General features: G+C 44.5%; 1 protein-coding gene and 1 long non-coding RNA gene across 3 annotated transcripts in view; one reads left to right on the top strand and one right to left on the bottom strand.

The window, feature by feature from the left end:
- The window catches only part of LOC147757603 (uncharacterized), a 76,472-nt gene extending 72,099 nt beyond the window's left edge, over positions 1-4,373 (bottom strand). The window contains exons 1-2 of one of the 2 annotated variants that reach the window (XM_086979428.1): positions 4,255-4,373; positions 3,187-3,358 (exon numbers count right to left, since the gene is read on the bottom strand). In XM_086979428.1, the coding sequence (XP_086835554.1) occupies positions 3,187-3,358; positions 4,255-4,306 (224 nt within the window). In that variant the 5' untranslated portion in view covers positions 4,307-4,373. Of the gene's footprint in view, positions 1-3,186 lie in introns of both variants that reach the window. The other variant, XM_086979427.1, reaches the window with a different exon arrangement.
- A 168-nt stretch (positions 4,374-4,541) lies between these two features.
- Positions 4,542-7,065, top strand: LOC147757602 (uncharacterized). Its single transcript, XR_015320507.1, has 2 exons — positions 4,542-4,814; positions 5,909-7,065. It is a non-coding gene; the product is annotated as an uncharacterized LOC147757602 (long non-coding RNA).
- Positions 7,066-19,905: the final 12,840 nt, after the last annotated feature.

Below are 19,905 nucleotides of genomic sequence, written 5' to 3'. Positions count from 1 at the left end.
CCCGCCCCCTCCCCGCGCGTCACTGTCTCCCTGCCTGCCTGCCTGCCTGCCTGCGTGCGTGCGTGCGTGCGTGCGCGCGTCCGCCCGCTTTGACTTAACACTAACGTTGAGTTGTTGCTAAAGCAACATCGGGATCGAGACAGCGGCATCTGTCGAAGCTTACGCTTGTAGGACGCCCTCCAGCTGATATAGCCGTAGCTGTCGCTGACTATTGGCGCCACCGAAAGCAGGCGTATACGATGGGTATATGTTATGTATCATTGATATGGAAAAGCTTCTGCAAGCTTTGCCTTGCTACGGCTGCTGCTGCTGTTGTTGTTAACGCGCGCCGCTGTCATGCCGCGGCTGTAGCGACGACTAGAGGGAGTTGTCTAGTTTTTCCAAACCTGCTTCTGTTTATGGCGTATCTAATAATCGCGGCATGCTCAACTATAGACATATATGATACCGCCAAGCGACACAAAGCAAACGCCCCGGTGAACCCATGGGGCGAAACATTTGCCCGACGTATTAAACATTTAATTACAGCAGCGACAGTAGCGGTAGTCGCGACAGCGTTGCTTGATGCGGAGGCACGTGGAGCAACGAGATGGCGGCGAAAATCACGATGACTAGCTATAATAATAATACGGACCGATAATATTATGCTACTCGGGTCGGTATACACATTGGCAGCAAATTGGCACGGTCAACACAAATGGCATAACCGACCGCCCATATCTGTTGGCGTTTCGCGAAGTGATCTATATATATATAGATCATAATCAAACGAGCGAAGACTATATATAGTCCTCGCCCGCTTAAGAGTCTGGTTTTATGAGGGACGCGCACACGTACTGATATTCTGGTAGGATATAAACTCATCAAATGTATCGAACGTAATACGGTATATGCAATCAGCCTACTATTATTAGTGGTAAAGGTAGTGTACTAATGTTTTCCGTTACATATGCACAAATGCTAGTACTACTTGTTTGGAGTCGCGGATCAGTGTGGATCATAAAAAATCAGAAAGCTGTTTGCCAGCCATTTCCGTCTCAGTTACTGCTACTGCCGAACAAGGCCGGAACCAGCCTAACTACTAGCTGGGTGAGCGGTATCGGCCTAACCTCTTTTTCCATCACCCTTTCTCATCTTTGTCATCAAAGCTGCTGACGCTCATATCATCATTTGTTCGAACCCGTCGTTCCTGCCGTTCAGGAGGTCTGTTCCAGGCTGTCAGCCTCACAGTCGATGGGTTGGCATAGCTCAAACATATCGGCTTTATCTTGCTTACCGCTATGTTTTCTGACTCCGCTGTCCCCTCTCTCCTAGCGCTTCTTTCATCTTGCTTCGTTTGTGTAGTGGGCCCTAAACGCGTTCTGGTTCTTCTCCCGCTCTCCGCAGGCCGAGAGATGTTTGACGATTCTACGAGGGTGCCAGCAAGAGGGATGGATATATGCATTATAGATGTACAAAGAGGTCGGAGGGGGTGGTGGTGGTGGGGGGGGGGAAACCGATGTACCAAACAGGCCTAACTCTGGACCATCTGGCCGTTTACAGCGGCACTAGACTGAGCACTGTCTTTCGTCTCCTATCTATAGCAGTAATGGCGGCAATGGTGGTAATATTGTTGATGTTGTTGCCGACCTTTTTGTTGTAGTTGTCTTCGGGCGACGTCGACGCCGGCGCCGGCGCCGGCAGCCTCACCACCACCACCACCGCCACCACCGCTGCCGTCATCGTTCAGAATTTTAAAGAACCCTGGCTGACGAAAAGAAGCGTCAGGACGCAGAGAAATAGTAAAGTGAGAAGACATTACCTCCCGTCCATCCCTCATACTCTGGATATATTAATGCCAGCAGAGAAAGGTCGGCCGGACGCAGAGACCGAGCGGTCTAACAGCGGTGAGACAGGCGGCAGCCAGCGCTGACTGCCTGCAGATGAGATCTGCTGTCGGCTGTCTATACGTCGTCTATGCATCTGTGCTTCTATTCTGTCCTCCTACTAATGCTGACGCTGCTGATGATAATACTGAGCGGCAGCGGCGACGACGCTGCTGGTAGTCGGCTCTACAATATCTAATTGTTGAGTCATCTAGAAGAAGCAAATGCAGCGCTTGTGAACCGCGGAAAACTTGGGTCAGGAAAGGCGAGTGTGTAAAGAATATACGGCTTGATGCTACAAGCTTCGGTGAGGGCTATTTGCCGCCTACTTAGATTGTTCCAGCACAGTTGTATATGGCACCGAAGCCCTTGGGATTCTTGCCGCTGCTTACGGCACTCGCCTTTCAATGTGGATGCGAAATGTATATGCCCTTATAGAACAGTGATGACGAACGGAAATAGGCAATCTGGGCAGTAGGCAGCAACACGCGCCATTAAACGATAGCAGCAGCGCATCAATGCTGCCTGCAAATGCGGGCTTAGCATCGCCTCGATGACGAGGACTAAAGACGCTGCTTTCTCGAAAAGTGGCTCCTTATCGACCGGCGGAGTGCTGGTTACCGCGAAAAAGAATAGCCGCCACCATCATCATCATCACCATTTTTTTAGTTGACAAAAGGTAGAAGAGGAGAAGGATGCCTTTAAAGGACCGCTAAACCGTCGTCTTGCGGATTCGACCATCTCATTCGTAGGCACCAAAAGGGCAACAGAGAAAGGCTTCGCTGCTAATTAAAACCACTGGGGTGACTTTAGCATAGAATACGTGAATAGAATCATTGCTAGACTTCTCTACTACTACCAGCGGACGAAGCTCTAATAGAGACAAGAGAAGGCGGGCATAAAAAAACACATATGTAAACCATTGTCTGGGGTATACAGGGCATACAGGTTTCTGTTTTGGAGACTTCGCCTGACCGCGATCGACGTGATGATTTGATCCCTTCACTTCGCCATTTCATGGTGTAGTAGAGTACGAAAAGGGACAGATCTTCACGGAAGAAGTAAATGTTTGAAAGCTGTATATTGGACGCATTGTGGGAGTCGCACAAGGCCGCAAACACTCCTTGACATCTCTTTTATGGTTAGAGAGAAGCGACGACCAACTCGCAAACGCATAGAGTAGAGAGGAAATATTGTAAATTGAAATAAAAACGTTAGAACGCACAGGCTCGTCCTTTGCTTTTCTTGTTCCTTTCGCCTCCCTACGTCATCTATGCAAGTATATAAAGTAAACCTATTGACGAATCGATTGGGCACTTACCGATAACGACGTTGATTTCGTGAACTGGCAGGCCACGGCAGGTGGTTTGAGGGTCGTAACGTTGACAAAGGTGTGTGCCAATAGTACACTTGAAGGGCAAATTTGAGCTTGCTCGATAGTACGCATGAAACGAATGGTAGATCGCTGAATAGCCGTTCGCTAGCGCCTTCGACTAAATCCGATGACAATTGAACAGATCGATATAAAAGCACAAGTCGACTCAAGGGGCGGCGACATAACCCATGTTCATCGAGCATCCCCTCAGGGTAAGAACGAATCGATAATAAAAATCGATCGGCCAAAGTAAACATAGCGCAACTCGTTGATGTTATCAGGTGGACACGCGGTCGTACACGACATTGTGGTGGTATGACGTATACGCTCGACATGTTTATGGGGAAATTGAATTTATAGACAAAAAACAAGACGGCTTTCTCTTACTAGGAACAGACTAGGATTAGCTGCGATTTTATCACAATAGAACTTACGATAGATTTTGAAGTGCACCCTCTGTTGATAATATTATCCAAGTTACTTTAATCCAAAAGGTTTCCGCGTCGCTGGTTTAAGTGCTACTATCACCCACCGACAATATCGTAGGAGAAAACTAGCCGAGGATTTAAAATATGGTCAATATCTGAAATACTCGATTCTGATGGGAAACTTAGACACAGCATTGTATACATCCAATACACTGAACTACTATACATTAGCAATTGAACCATATGCTATAGAATGCTACCTTTACACGAAAAGACGTTTTTTTTTTCAAGGCGTTAGCCGAGTTTTCTACAGGTGGCTACCAGTGGAAGTTTGAGCAAAAATATAGATACTGTATGAGTACATTAGGTCTTTCAATGTGTTCCTTCCGGTACGGTAGTAATAACACATCGTCAGCAAGTACTTGTGGCCCTTAGGGCGTACGAACTAGGCCAGCTAACACAGCACAATGTTTTGTTCTCTCTGTTGGGACGAAGCGGGCAAGGAAAAATGCGCGAGTGGCAACGAGGCTGGGAGGGAAAATAGTGGTAATTTTTGTTGTATAAGAACGATAGATAAGGCACGCACAGTCCCAGAGATGTGGCAGAAAAGGCCCGGCCTGACAGCCAGCAACCAGCATCTGCTGGTGGAAACAACGCGCAGTCCAGTAGTCGGCAGGCTTACTGCATCCGTTGATCTGTGGTGGCAATCGCGGCGAGTGTCAAGGCACGACCGTCGGACGCTGATCACGACCATCTCGACCAAAGGCTGTGGCCAGCCTGCGCCGAGTGCCGGGCGTAGGGGCAGAGCAGATCCGACCGAATGAACGGCAGCGGCTTTCGTGTGCCAGCGCCGATGGCTGCCACGACCACCACTGGTTCCAGCAGCAAAGCTACCGTTGGCTTGTCAAAGCCGCGCCAATCGGTTCGGTAGCAGCACGAGGAGGAGCTCTCCCGTGGAAAGGGCGCGTCAGTGAGCGAGGGTGGAAATCACAGACAAGTGACAGCCAGATACGGCAGAACTGAGCGAGTGCGCAAGCGATGCGGCGGTGCTGTGATGCACACTCGAACAACAATAACACAAGCAGCAGCAGCAGCAGCAGCTATTGACAAGCACGGACGGCCGAATTGAACACCAACGCGAAAAGGGTAAAGGATAGGCAAGTGGCGTAGCATCTGCAATACATCTTTCAACCTAGCACGATGCGAGCGGGTGGAATCAGCCTGGCTGACTGGATGTTCCGACGAATCAGCGGAATCCAGTCCGTGCGTACCGCAGACAGCCGTTGTTACTAGCGGCTGGTAGGGAATAGAGCATGCACGTGTAGGAACGGATGTTAATGTAGATACTGAAACCAGCAGGGAGAGAGAAGGTGGGGAGGAAGGGGGAGATACACGTACCGTAAAGCTTTTCGCATGCTTCTGTGTTGTGGTTTCTGTGGCTGCGGTAGTGCAATTGGGATTGCAGCTAGTCTATCGTGCATGTAGAAACTGGCTTCTACAGTGTCGGAATTGAAGGAAATCTGTAGTCGAACTGCGGTCTTAGTCGTGAATGTTCGAACTCCTGTAATTTAGCGTTTTGGAGCAATGATCATTTGTCGGGGGGGGGGGGGGGGGATAATGTGCCCATTGCTCCGTAGACGATTTCTGAAATGTACAGAATAAGGTGATAAATGATTCTGCTAGGAACGAAGCTGATGACGATCACGTCAATAGAGATGTTTAATAATGGCGAGAAGCTATGCCGCCGATCTGATAAAACAAGGAATAAGATAGTTTGCATGAAGCACGATAATTACTGGTGAAAACGGTCCATGTCAGCTTGAACCAGTTTCCAATTGTTCTAATCGCACCGATCACAAAGCTGATGAAGAGCCTTACCTGTGTCAATCTTCACGCACAAACTAAGCTGCCACGCTAAAAGCTCTTCAGGTCATTTCAGCCTCGCGGAATATAATAAGGAGTACTTAGAAGGAAGAATCCTTCGATGCTGATGTGCAGAGAAAGTTGATGAAGCACTCATGCTCTCGCCCTCAGTGCAGCTGACACTGTTTTGTAACCATCACAATTAATTTAGTTAATGGATAGGCATCATGCTCATACTAACATGCTGAACAGCATGTTCGTTAACTTGACGCGTTTTTTCAAAGCGTTTTGAATGTGTTGATTAGACGTTGATGTTGGAAGTGATAACTTTTATGTCCTACCTAACTCCTTTTGGTCTTCCGTTTTCTTAAATTCAGGTTCCCGAATGCATGTTGTGGCTACTCGCAGAGTTGCAACATACTGGAACGTTCGATGGGTACCATTAAGTTTCTGTGGATGCCGTCGCCGCTCATCCGATCATCGGTGATTCGGTTGTACGATAAGGGAAAGGGCGCCTCTTTCGGTAGAGGAGGGCTTAGACACGGTGGCGTGGAGGACGCCAGTGGCCAGACCAGGAAAGGCTAGTGGCGCAACCAACCAGGACCAAGGACAAAAAAAGCAGAACCTACATGGGAGGAGAAGGAGGAGGTGGGGCGCGGCTCCGATGGGCAGGTACATCAGAGTGGGTGGGACCGCATAGAGTGGGACGGTGAAGCAACGTCAAGCCCCGCCACAGCCATCGCATCCTGGCGCCCCCGCAAGTCCGTCAACGGAACTGAATAACGGTACGGCCTCCCAACTCGACGTATCCATCAGACCGCGGCAATGCTATATGCTGCAGATACAGATCCCAGTAATTTGCTCCGTGTTTTTACTAAGTCTGTGTAGCATTAGAGCCTCAACAGAACTTCTACTGTCTTGCGTAATATATATGCGAACGGAGAAGGACTTGTATGAGAGAAAGCCTGTTTTCTGATCAAAGTGCAACAAGGAACTTTTCAATTCGATTTCATTTCAGTTCAAACAAACGTCATTCAAAACATGCAAGTTCTAAGGCCGCATCGGCTTGAGACTGAGGTCGAAGAGGGACCACATGAAAATCTTATGTAACGTAACTGATATGTAACAGCGTCGGCGAGAGCAGCGCTGGTACTATATTGTGTGTATACTGCAAGGGATGCCTAGACTCTGAACAGAATACGTTGCGGTTTTCAATGCAGTGTATAGGAGGCGCTAACGACTTTGATATATATGTATTGATAACTCGCAGAGTTTACTATGTATGTGATACCTGCTATAAAGTTGACTGGACTATTATCGTCCTATGGTCGTTTCGAAAAGGATAGTTAGAAGGCTGGGCAAAACGGAAGTCAATTGGCGCTAATACAAGCTGCAACACTGGATAACATAGTAAGACGAGTATAGTATTTTGGGCGTAATCTGAGGAAGTAGTTGCTCCAGTCTAATCTTTGTCCCAATGTCAAGCCAAGATACCTCGTGAAATGAACACAATTAAACGGCTGCATTATCAAAATTGATTGTAGTTCTTGGTAAGTTGATGGGACAACTGAGAAGCTTCAAAGAGAATGCAGTCTTATCTGAAAACTATTTGAAAAAGGCCAGGTGTATCACATCTACGTTTCACGTTAGTTACTTCATTCGCAGTGTCACGGATGCTTATGTTGGGGGACGATTTGCGAATCTGTCTTTGGCCTAGACGTCATTTTAGACGGAATTTTATGCAGGCAAGCAGCATATTCATGTAAACAATGAACATGAATGGACCTAAAGTGGAACCTTATTGAACCCCCCACATGTTACTAAATAGTCATTTTAAACCACACTACTAACGTGTTGGGCTATTAAGAAGCGGTTGCTTAAGCAAGACTTTATCCAGCCGTAAACTACAAGGTAAAAGTCATAGTAGTAAATTTTTTTTAGAAAAAAAGTTGCGAGCAACGCATCTACAAATATGAGGAAATATAGAATTAAGGAAATATCACAGGGACGAAGGTGAAAAGAACCATATAGCGAATTAAAAAAATGAAAAGCTGAACTTTAAGGTGACGTTTGGTGCATTTTTGCGAGAACTTTGAAGAGGTTATCGGAAAATTGTCAGAGCCGTTTTCTTTGTATCTCTATAAGCAGGAATAATTTAGGAGATTTCAAACGATGCTGGAGAAAAAAGTAAGTTAAATATATGTACCAGCCGGTAACCAATTAATGTTTACTGAATGATGGAACGGCAGTAGGTCAGCTCTCCCAAAAATGGCAAGTGACAGAATCAGGCCTCCGATAATAGGTAAGCAATTAAAATAGAGGCAAAACGACGCTGTGGAAGGAGCATTAAAACACGTGTTAGTCAGGAGCCCAGCTAAGCTATGGTACTTAAACCCAGTTTTGTAATAATTCACCTGCTCCATTCCAACCTCGTACTCGATTCCATGGTACTTGATGGATAGGACTTTCTAGAACACCACAGAATCTGTTTAGAAGACACCGCGGTGACTCAGCGTCACCGCAGGACATTGGAGCCTCGCCAAGTGTCCTGCGACAGCCTCAACCGACATTTGGCTGAGATTTTTAAATATCTTGTAATATGTGTCTTTACGTTGTTGATCAGTTTTGTTACGAACGTTGTTTTTCCTAACTTGTCAAGTGTGCCTGCAGCGACGACGGTCCGCGCCGGAAATGTTTCCGGAATAGATCCTTTTCAATGAATCGAAATTTTTCATCAGAAGATCGGTATCGAAGATATTATGCATCGTAACGTTTGAGAAGCTGACTGTGGGACCCATAGCTGCAGAGTCCTGTATTATTAAGCGACCTACTCAGAGAGAAGTAGTGAAGTACTGGTTAAAACTGTATCGAAAATGTTTCTTGAGCTCCTCGAGTTGACTTCAAAGGTAATCGATAAAGAAACAATGGCTGCAAGGACACGATAATGGTCAGAAAAGGCACGAAACGAGCTGACCTTTACCACGAGCATACAGATCAACGAGATCTCGGCCATCGAGGTGAAAGAATTCGGTCACTAACTGTGACATATTAAGTGTCGCTTTTTTTTTCTTTAAGCTTTAGCCATGACAGCAAGCCTCAGAACCTCAGTTAGAGTACAGGTATCTTTTTCGAATTTGTTCCTTCGTTTCGATCTATATATCTGTGTACATACATGTGGAGGATTTCCTTTAGCTCGGAGCAATCTGCGTAGTAAGAGTTTATTTTCGGCCTTTTATAGCAGAATACTAAAGAGTGTAAAATAGTATAGAATACGATGCAATTGATGTAACAATGACATAATCATGACTCCCAAATCGTTGTGACATATTCATACGGCCCTGGGACATCCGCTGCTTCCGCTAAAAACGTGGTTACGCGAATCGAAGAGTCTACACTTGTATGCGTCTGGTGTTGCTTCTATGCAGCTAGACAATAACAGGCAAACGTAGCCCCGCTAGCATATTCTGATAGCTTGTTTTACGGAGGAAGTTCGCCGTCAGCGTATTATTCAAACCCCTTTCTTCTTCTTCGGGTTTTGTATGATTGGCACAGGAAGAATTATGAACAGAGACAAAAACACGCACGCGGCTGAATAACTTGTAAAACACTCGACAACAACTTGTGGTAGAGCTCGACGCACAAAAACGTCACCAGACTGCGCTCACCAGCAACGCCCTGATAATAACAGTTCCCCTAAGCGAACACGATTCCAATTCGCATCTCACTATACATCTAGCTATAAAGTACAGTCGTACAAAACGATCTATCAATCCCACGGTAGATCAGTGATCGACTTGTTAGCTGTTCTCGATGTACTTTCGAAAACACGCCAGCTTACCAGCTTGTTACTCACGAATATTTATCTACAAATCGATAGCATTATAGCAAATGGAACTTTCGTAAAACCGGACCATCAGGGTCGATCCATAACGTTGACGTACTCTGCACATGTGAAGCTATAGCGCTTCTAAAGAGGAAACCTATTGTACACCTGATCCTACATTTTATGCTCACTGATGGATGATATTCTAGCGTTATTTTAAGTAGAAGCGGTAAAGGAACGGCAAAGGGCAGATTTGCTTTCCATTCATTACTAATAACGTGCCGTGTTTGTGTTAAGTTATCTAACTTCTATTCCAACTGACGACTAAGTTAAGCTTGCATCTTTCATATAAACGGCTCGCTAATCTCATCCGAGCTGAATAGAAAATATTAATGTGTGGTTTGCAAATAGTTGAGCGAGGATTCATTAGTTACCGTATACCTTTGCGTCGTTTTAAACGGTACTATTTTGATAAGAATTGAAATGAAGGCAATATATATATATATATATATATATAGTTTAGCGGAAAAATGTTCTAGTCAATGAGGAGCAAGCTACATGATTGAGTGATCGCCGATGGTGATGCTCGATATTGTTGTCCATTAGGAATCCTTCAGTAAACCTTAAGGTTTACGCTTGGTTGCCATTCCCGACGCTTTTGCTATGTACAACGCATCAATGGTATGATTTCAACGTATGTCGAATTTTGGCGGCGGTAGCTCAAACATTTGTTTCTCTAGCTGTCAGTCCGGAGTTCTGTAACCCTCTTTTCGGTTTCGTTAGACGTGTTATATAGTAGAAATAGACGACACGGCTTGAACCGGAGACTTCCGGCTTCTTACTCAAAAGTACGACCAGCCATCCGTGTCGGATAAAAAGCGATTTTAACGAAAGAAATGATGTCTTATACAAACCCGAATGCCAAATCCAAAATGAAAGCGTAATACTTATCGAGCCGATAGGATCGCCAATGATGAATGCCTTAGTTACAATCCTGTGGGAAAGAAGCTGGCGTTCGAAGGCACGGATCGCAGGCTTCGCAAAGACGGAATCCTAATTTGGCGCGTACCAGCCGAAGTTCAAATGCTATCACCCATCATTACTGGCCACACGCCAGGGGACAAGAAGGGGTTTCTTATTTTTTTAGTCGTATAGTTAGAATGGGGCAAGCTAATTTGCCTTCATCGAACCGTGGCATTATACTAGTGCAATACAACATACGTTTTAATAAGAGCAAGGCAAAAGAATACGATTGGGGTGACTTTGTTTAGCTGAGTAATAGTTCACGAAAAAATTGTCAGCTTGCGATGTTTATAGTATCAGAATAACACTGGAGCTCGTGTAACGCTAGGAAGAATTATTTTGATTCCGAAAGAAGCTGCACCGTTATCAGTGTTATACACGCTGAATTGAATTGATATCTCTTCGATAGTAGGGCGTCTAAATGATGAACAAAGTCCGCTAATTCGGCTGTAAGCAGAGAGCCATTTCGTCGTAACCATTAAGTCTTGTCTTGGAAACGTCCTGAAAATAAAGCTATTAATGTGGGAGTTTGGCTTGACACGAGAAAGCCAACAGAATACAAAAAAGTCATTAATGGAAATTGTCTCGGCAAAACTGCACAACATCAGCTTGAAAACTCACTTGAGTCCAATTGTCACGATCGGACTGAGGTGAAGGCGCCAAGGACAGGCTTTATTTAAAAGGATTTCCGGACTGGTAGCTTACATAGACTCGTTCACGAGGCTGGACATGGAATTGCCACATTCATTCTTTACCTAAGGAAAAAAACCCAAAGCAAGTGACCGCATTTAAGAAGTGCTTGGTAAAGGCTGAAACTTACTATACGTAACCATGGGCGAATGTGGCAGATACCATGCTAGAAACTATAAGAGACTAGGGTCGCCAATGTACCGCAACGATGTGTATATACAACAAATTTCATAGACACGGTTTTGAGCATATTAAAATTATTAGGTACGACATAAAACGTGCGAGTAATTTTTTTCTTGCAGTTTTTATCATGCCATAGTCGGCAGATATATAGTTGCACGCACAAGTGCTAGTGAGGTCTAAACTGAGCAGCTGATACCGCTATTTGTTTTGTAAACTTTTTGAGAGGAACAAATTAAAGGTCGGTCCTAGGGTGTGGCTCACTTCTTGTAATAAACGAAAGCCACTGCTGATCCGTGTCGATCAGCTCAGGTCCTTAGAGCTAATAGCAAGCGTCCGATCTGATGGTGGCAATAATAATAACATGTTGCTCATCGATATTGACAGCTGCAGTCATCAGCGTCACTTGTTGTCGGAGGGCAGCCTATACGTAAGACATCGCTTGGCTAACAATTGAAATCGATTAGAGAATTAGATGTGGGAAAGATATCTGTACTTTAAGATATGGAAATTCTCAGCCTAATGAAGAGGCGACAAACCAATCTACTCCTATAGGCCTAGTTCACGAGCGACTGTTGAATTATACAGTAAATATTAATTATACAAATTAACTAGACTTTATTTACTTAATTCTAATTGTTGAATATCAAAGGAAATACAGGACGTCTCACGGAAAATTAGGCTGGCATTGCTTCTATCGTCTATCTTCTCTTAGCATTTATTTTACTGTTGGGCTCCCTTGTAATTCGTTGTACGACAACAGATAATGTGGTCGTGTCGCATAGACGTCCGTCATAAGTGGAGTTGCGTTCCGTCGTATGGAACGTGGTCACCAGCGTACGGACAACCAGTCGTATCTGGCCTGGATGACAAATGTAAGAGACTCTACAGGTAAGCGCTAGTACGGCAATGTTTGCAGACGGTCCGGTAAGTGAAGCTTAAGCTCCGTTTTAATTCTAAGAAGATTTTTTCCTCAAAGCGTTATTCTTTTAGATGTTGAACCATAGCTGTAAGTACTGACTTGCAAAATAGTAGCTTTAAACACGTTAAGCAATGCAAAACCATCATAACTTATCGAGACGTTATGTCGCCTAAACTGCAGCATGCGAATGAAAAAAACGTAACAAGGCTTTACACGACTGTTTCCCTAGTAATGATAGCATAAAAGTTCAGTATATTTTATGTGAAGTAATAGTTGTAGGTATGCTGGATAGATAGTCTTTTCCGCATTTGAATGTTTACTCCTACGCGGAGTACGTCGTTTCTAGTCAGCTAGCCACGCTGTCGAGTCGTATCTAGCATTCGAAACGTAATACGTCTGTCGATGTCCAGTAGGCCAACGAGGCAACGGGAAGTCGAGCCTGCCAGATGGTTGTACATTTGGATTGTGTCGCTGCTTACGATAACTGCCCGTATGGGCGTCCCCCCGTCCCCGTTACACTCGTCGACTATGACGCTCCCTGCGCCGCTCGTATCCACAGAAGACCCGTAGATGCCAAAAATACGGAAAGGAAAATAATCGTCCTATAGAGAACAAGGCAGCGAAAGGTCGCCATCATCCTCGATAACATAGCTGTTAAAAAATTGTTGTCGCCAGCGCCGACGCTTTCCTGACATCTTAGGCATTGTTTGTTTTGTAACTATTCCACTTTACTGTGTACAGTCATTAAACTTCTGTAGATAAATTATCCATGAACTCAATGGTTGCTGGAATTGGGGCCGTTCTATTTGGTGCTTGAAAACGAGCAGCGCTGGAATTAAGGCCAAACTTGCTAAGCAGTTAACGCGGCTAAAATAATGATAGTACAGAATGGGGAGCATTACATATCGTCCGCACAACATAAGTCCTATAAGGCCCAGTATCGCTTTCGTATGTCGAAGACCCACATACTTTGCGCTGAGCCATAGACAATAGTGATTTGTCTAAGCATGTGGCTTTCGCTTCTCAAACGCTCGGAGTTTGTCGTAAAATCTTTGTTAGCTATGCATGCCGTAGGGGCAAACTGATTGTTTATGCTAAATCAACGTTTGACAACATCCTGTTATTCGTCCATCATCGCAAAATACGAATCCCTAATTCGAGCGGTTTTTAAGTAATGCGGAGGATATTCTTAAATTCACTCTATATTATTCTCACACTTTATCGGTTGTGAAACAGACGGATGGACCCGGACGAAAATTGGAAGGAAAGAGGAACGACTGAAATCTCTAATTGCGGAGGTGGCTAACACTTTAGGCAGTTGTATGTAAGTATACAGCGACCTCTGCGACAAAACAAGCAGTGGAAAAACCGTTACAGCCTTTAACCGTAACAAACGTAGTCAGCACCTTCCTGTTTTAGCTGTTGTTGTTGTTGTTGTCAGTAGAAGCGTCAATCCATGCCTACTGCTGCTGCTCGCGCCGTCAATGATGATGGCCGTGCTGTTGCAAAGTTCATGTTGAACGTTAACAACGATACATGTAACAACGCCAGCCAAAGAAAGAAAACTATCATTTGACTTGCTTTTCCCTTGTGTCCACAACCACCATTGCTTGTTCTATTTCATCATTCAACGAATGGGGGATGGGAGTGTTGGAAAACAAGAAACGAATTGACGGAATGGAGGCTGCGAGTAGGGGGATCGGCACGCGTGTACTGTTCTGGATGTCATCGCAGATGTCACGGAGAAATCAACCCAGCAACGTTTGCGTCTCACAGAGGCCAATGGCAGGTATCGCTCCGTCGCGACCGCTAACCGTGGCTACATCGTTGCTGGCTGACAACTCCGTTTAGGGCAGATAAACTAGGCTCAGCCGAACGCTATTCGTCCGACTCTGGCTGGCTTTTTGCGGCCACATAACTGAACATCATGTGGTGGCCGTCGCCGGTGTCGGCGCCGTCTATAATGAGGGAGTGACGTGTCCATATCGTCATCAGTCGAGATAGTACGTAAAAGGTGCATCCGGCGTGAAAAGGATACGCCGTGACCAGCCACTGCAAGCATGCTTCGCCGACTACACCGAAGTACGGCAGGGTCAAGAGGAACAGGAGCAGCCTAAATCAGCGACAAACGGTCGATTTCGTACATCCTGTCAGTGGGTCGGTTGCGTTCGAACCCGCACAAAACGGATGGCAAATGTCAGCGAATACGTGAGATACGAGAGGAGCATTATGACGCGACGACAACCAGGAGGAGGGCACAGTGGCTAGTACAGGCTCGATGACATCTATTCGACTACCCGCACTATGGGAGAGAAAAGAAGGGAACAAGTTTTAAACCTATTTAATGAAAAAAAAAATAACGATCGCCTAAGGTTGATATGAATAAACCGTCTCGAACACTGATTGAAGCGATCCCAAACTGTAAGCTAAAGACGGCATATTGTTTCGTAACTAAAATCCCGCGGATTCTTTGCAAGCACAAATATGCGCGTAACCGTCTAGATACAGAGCTTCATTAATTGGAGATTCGTGCTCGAAACGACCGCTCGATCAACAGTTTTCTGTTCCGTTGTAGCAGACGATTAGAAAACGGCATCTATTTATAGAACCCTCTTTTCTCCCTTCGCGCGTAAGGGCTATTTTGCTGCAATTGCTTAGATTAGGCACGCATAGGATATTCATTGATTGAGTTAAGGCTCACGAACGCAGTGTTGCTAAAACAGAATTTATTGTTAAACTCGAACGATCAAGAAAATATCACTAGAACAAACCAACAAGCGTAACAGTGAAAACTGTGTGTGTTGCCAACCCTTTTGGTATATGGCATTGCTTATGTGCTTATTTGGAACGCAACAAATCCTAAATAATATTTACATTTGTTTCTCAATATGTGTAGCCTTTCTAATTCTACACATGTCTCCCAGAAAGGCAAGCGTTTTTTGAGGACAAAGTATATCAGTTGTAACTTGCTTAACAATTTTCTGATAATGAAGCAACGTGAGCCAATCAAAAAAGTTTTCTCGTAGCATTCTGTCAACGACATCCCTCTCTGCACTAGTCCTAAGTGCCTGCAACGGCCACTGGCTAAACGAACGGTAGGATCAACGAAGGACACCAGTTAGCGGTACCCTAGAGACATCCGGACGATCGCACGTAGCTCAGGATGCGTATTGAAGCAGCACATTCCACGAGAAAATTGCTTGCCCAAGCTTAAGCACTTCAGCCGTGCGTGATAATTAGCTAGTAAGTCTTCAATATAAAAATCATATAATTACAACATATAACAAGAATACGTGGAAGTTCCTGTCCTTCTTCAAAACCGGATAGTCTCATAGCTCGATGTAAATATCTCTCAAGTTGAATGTATTCAACGATTATCACGAGTCAGAAAAGGCTCATTGTTCTGTAGGTACTGCGCGTTAGAAATATATGACCAACATAGGTTATTCCGTTCAGTAACTTCAAGTTAACGTTTGAATTCGTAAAGGGTCAGTGTGCAACGTATTGTTAAAATCAACTGCAATTCCTATTGATTTCTAGAAATTACGATTGAATGTTTCCCAAAACGTGCCCGTTTATCTACGTTTAAAATCTGTCTGGTCTTCGACCAAGTACACTAATGCCTCAAAAGGGCATGCTGATTCTAGTCCGGACTGCAGGTCCAGCTTAAAAAAGCAGCGAAGCAGATGATAGTAATAGTTGAACTGAAGTAAACCTGCCAGTACAGCCAGGGAAAAAAGTCAAGCTCTTTATGGGACACACGCCAACGATCCACTTTCTTCCAAAGGTATCTTTGTTGAAAAAACTGCTGCATTTCGTATTTTATGTATATATATATATATATAGGAAAAAAAATATATATATATATATATTTTTTTTTTCCTATAATACGAAAAAAACACCCGAGGATTTCTATACTTTCATAAACGACGTTCATACGTATACTAATATAGAACGTATATGATTATCACAAGTAATGTCAGTCTAAAAAATCCTTTATGAAAAATATGTTAATGTAAAAACACAACAGGTACCTCGTTCCGTTATGACGCGTCTTTTTGTTAGCAAGTTGAACGATTATCGGTGAAGGAGAATCCGATTCAAACGATTATATATAATTTATGTATCTGAAGATTTAAAATGTGACGTGCGTCATCCTTTATTATGGGGATTTTTTTTGCATTTTAGAGAGAGGCAAACGGTAATCATATCTGATTTTAATTTGACAATAAAATAGTTACATAAATTGAGAATAAAATAAAGACGATGAGCATTAAGACCCGTTTGCAGGTCAACTTTCTCCCTATTCAGGACTTTACAGTGATAGTAGGCAGCCGGCGGCACTGCGTTGGGAACCAGTTCGGACGGGGTCATAAATGTACAGGTATAAATCATTTCAAGATAGAAGTCAGGAGTCGATTGGGGAAGCCAGACCTGCATTTGCCCAACGCAAACATAGCCCACTGGAAAAAAGGCAATTAGAAAAGTTAATAGTTATTAACGTGTCCTAGCAGTAGATTTCGTAGTCATAAAAAAAGAAATCGCACAAATGCGGGTAAAACCCTCTAATCAAAATAAAAACGTGCTTGACTTATTATTCTCCCGCGTGGGGCTGTTCAAACAATGGGGCAAATTGATTTTTCCCCTTTTTCTTATGCAAAATTAGTGTTTTCTCGTGGTGACATTGTCGCGTTCGGAGTGAGAGCTCCTAATAGCTATATTATTTAATAGTAACGTTGCCAATATACATTTCCATACGCTGGCCTGCTAACAGATAATTCTAACAGAAATCTGTAGCAGTTCCGTACCGCTGGCCTTCATCTCACGCCGAAAACAAACGTGAGGCACTGGCCCGCTTTCACGCATTTTCTGTCATACTATATAACAAATATAATGTATCGTGCTTTTCTATGAAGTTCTTTAGACAAGCGTACACCAATTGTAATCAGAATCGATTGAGTCGAATAATTTTTATAAAAGGCGTTAGTAAGTGGATGGAAGGGAAACAGGGATGGTCAGCTCCATGTACATGTTCATTTCAGCGTTTCATGGACGCTGCTCTATAAAGCGTTGGTTACTCTAATATGATAGAAGGCTTATTGGATGTATGCACCCACTTTCTGTACTCAGAGCCAGCCCTACTGTGTGACACCCGTACTCGCTGAGCTCGAACTAAATCATTTTCCATGTTCCGGCGAGCCAAGACCCCCGGGGAGACACTTCGCCAGACGAGAGGACTTAGTCGCTGCCATTGCAATAGAAGCCGGGTGCGAAAGTGACTGTTGCCTGGAGAATAGTCGATTTGCTGAGCTCATAGTACCTCGTCTCTGTCGTGGCTGGCTCCTCTCAGTGGACACTTGACCCCTGTGGGCAAAAGCCCGTTTAGACATACAGTTGGGGCGCAAGACTGTTTAAGACGCAGCTTTGAGCCAGGCCACTGCTGCCACGAACGATGTATGCGCTGCAACTGATCTGATGGATCCGCAGTCCCGTTCGCCTCAGTGTCATCTTTGTCGAAGTATGGCTATTCGACGAGCCAGCCAGTTAGGCTGTGCTTTTGCTGTGTTCTAAGCTCATGCTGAAGCAATCTTTACTGTATTAGTAGAACCTGTTGGCAAGACTTGCGCGTCGCGCGGAAGCCGCCCGCTTGATTCTATTACGGAAAGTTGTTTTGTTGACAGCTAGTCGTACCACTTTTTTTTTCTGCAATAAACATGACTTGTGTGATCTGTTGAATAACACGCCGTATGCTGACAGAGCCAAGCGAGCCTTCCCCGCTCCCGCCGATACGAAACTGTGTAAAAATACATAAACCAAAATTCTGGTCACATAAAAGGTTCCTTATGCTTTGGCGTCAGTGGCCGACAAAAGTCACTAACTACTAGTTAGCATTGACGCACCTTTAAATCGCTTAAAAGTTCTTAGCTAGGGGCAATATTATTATATCTAAAACGACAAGACTATTCGTCCTGTTACTCACTGCTTTCACCTAACTGAATTTGAAGTTAGTCGGGTTATCGCTAGGTCGCTAGATTCGACCAAGCGGATTACTGTCGATAAGTAATTTTTGTTACTTTGTTTACTTAAATGTGTCTGTTCGATGTCAACCTTCATTTCTGCGGCCCGCTCGGTTTACTACTTCAGCTTTGCTAACCGATAGCTTTCCAGTATCTATTGTTTTCCAATTACTATCGGCTACAAAGGCTATGATAATTTGATCATTGGCACTACGACTAGATACTGAGCTTTTTTCCACTATTGTCTAGCATCTGTGCAGCTGCGCACTCGATATCACTTACATGTTGATCTGTTACTTCTACATTTAGCTTACTACAAGTTCTATGTTTCGACTTTTACGTCCGGTATTGCCGTCAGGCATTCCATCAGACGGATGGCTGGCTAGCTCGCTCCCAGCGTGAAACGTCCACTATAGTTTAACTTGCACCTACCACCCGTTTGGCTGTAGAATACAGCCAGCGTTTTCTGTATAGCGTAGTGAAAACTACGAGGGCAAATTGCACAACTCGATTGTCCATTCATCGCCTACCCACGTTGCAATCTATCCATTGCAGGAAAGATGCTAGCTTGTTGGTCGAATTAAAGTCGCTTAGAGCTGGGTTGGGCTGGGCAGGGCAGAGTTGACACCCCGCAGAGCACAGCGTGGCCTATGCCCACAGTTCGTAGCCTGCCTGCGCTAAAAGCATTTCTCGATCCCAAACAAGCGAGCGAAAGCTGTGGTCCGTACTTCGCTTCCCTCATCTTCTGACAGCCAGACGCCCCGTCATCATCACGACCCCAGCCAGCTGAGTCGACAGCCGAGCAACACCAACGGCGAAAGGAAGAACGGGCGAGACTCAGTACTACGAAGCCGTCTGCCGTGTACTTTGTGGCTTAAGAAGGAGAGCGTATGGAGATAATGAACGATACTGGTCCGTTCATCCAGTTACTCGACCTGGTAAAGCTTGCTAAGGCCATTTAGAGCAGCGGACAATTCACGTGAAAACTATGCATACGTTAAACTGAAGGTTAGCCCATTACGAGCATTAGCATATGGTCAAGATATATGTACATTTACTGTATGTAGAATATGAAAATACAGCGAAAGAAAGAATAATTTATAAATATAGTCGGTGCTGGTGTCCAATAGACTCAAACCCAAGAAAACAATTTCGACTTTCTCCGCTACTCGGAAAACGTTAAGAAAGGATATTTTCGAACTCTCTTTGAGTCAAGACAGTAGCGCTATTTTATATGACGCCTGCGACCTACATGTCGATAGAGGAATCGACAAACGTTTTACATGTTCTCTAATTCGCAGGCAATAAGATTATTATACTCTAAGAATGCTCTGAGTTCTTTAACAAGATGCCTCTCGGTTGGTCGAGACGCAATAAACATCAGCAACCCATTCCCGCATTCGAGACAGCGCCTTGCTCTCGATGACGTCAATATATTCCTCAAACATGGAAAATGTATAATCCCAGTGTCTTTGCCGCAAATCATGAACACACATCATAACGTTTAATAAATGCTTGACTTTCGGCATAGCGCAGTCCGCTCTGAAGGACATCGGACAGGGCAAAAATACTTTTTTGTTGTTAATAAACAGTCACAAAGTCCTCCCGCTTCGAAGTACACCTTTTTTCATTTCTTTACGCAACGATAAAAGGAAATTTTTCCTAATTTCCGGGCAATGTTGGTGACTGGATGATAGGAAACATAAAGTACCGAGCCGT

Source organism: Varroa destructor, unplaced genomic scaffold (assembly GCF_002443255.2).
Source record: "Varroa destructor unplaced genomic scaffold, Vdes_3.0 BEIS01000002.1, whole genome shotgun sequence".
Classification (NCBI taxonomy): domain Eukaryota; kingdom Metazoa; phylum Arthropoda; class Arachnida; order Mesostigmata; family Varroidae; genus Varroa; species Varroa destructor.
Note: the sequence above shows the minus strand (reverse complement) of the source record. Positions and strands in the feature narration are given on the sequence as shown.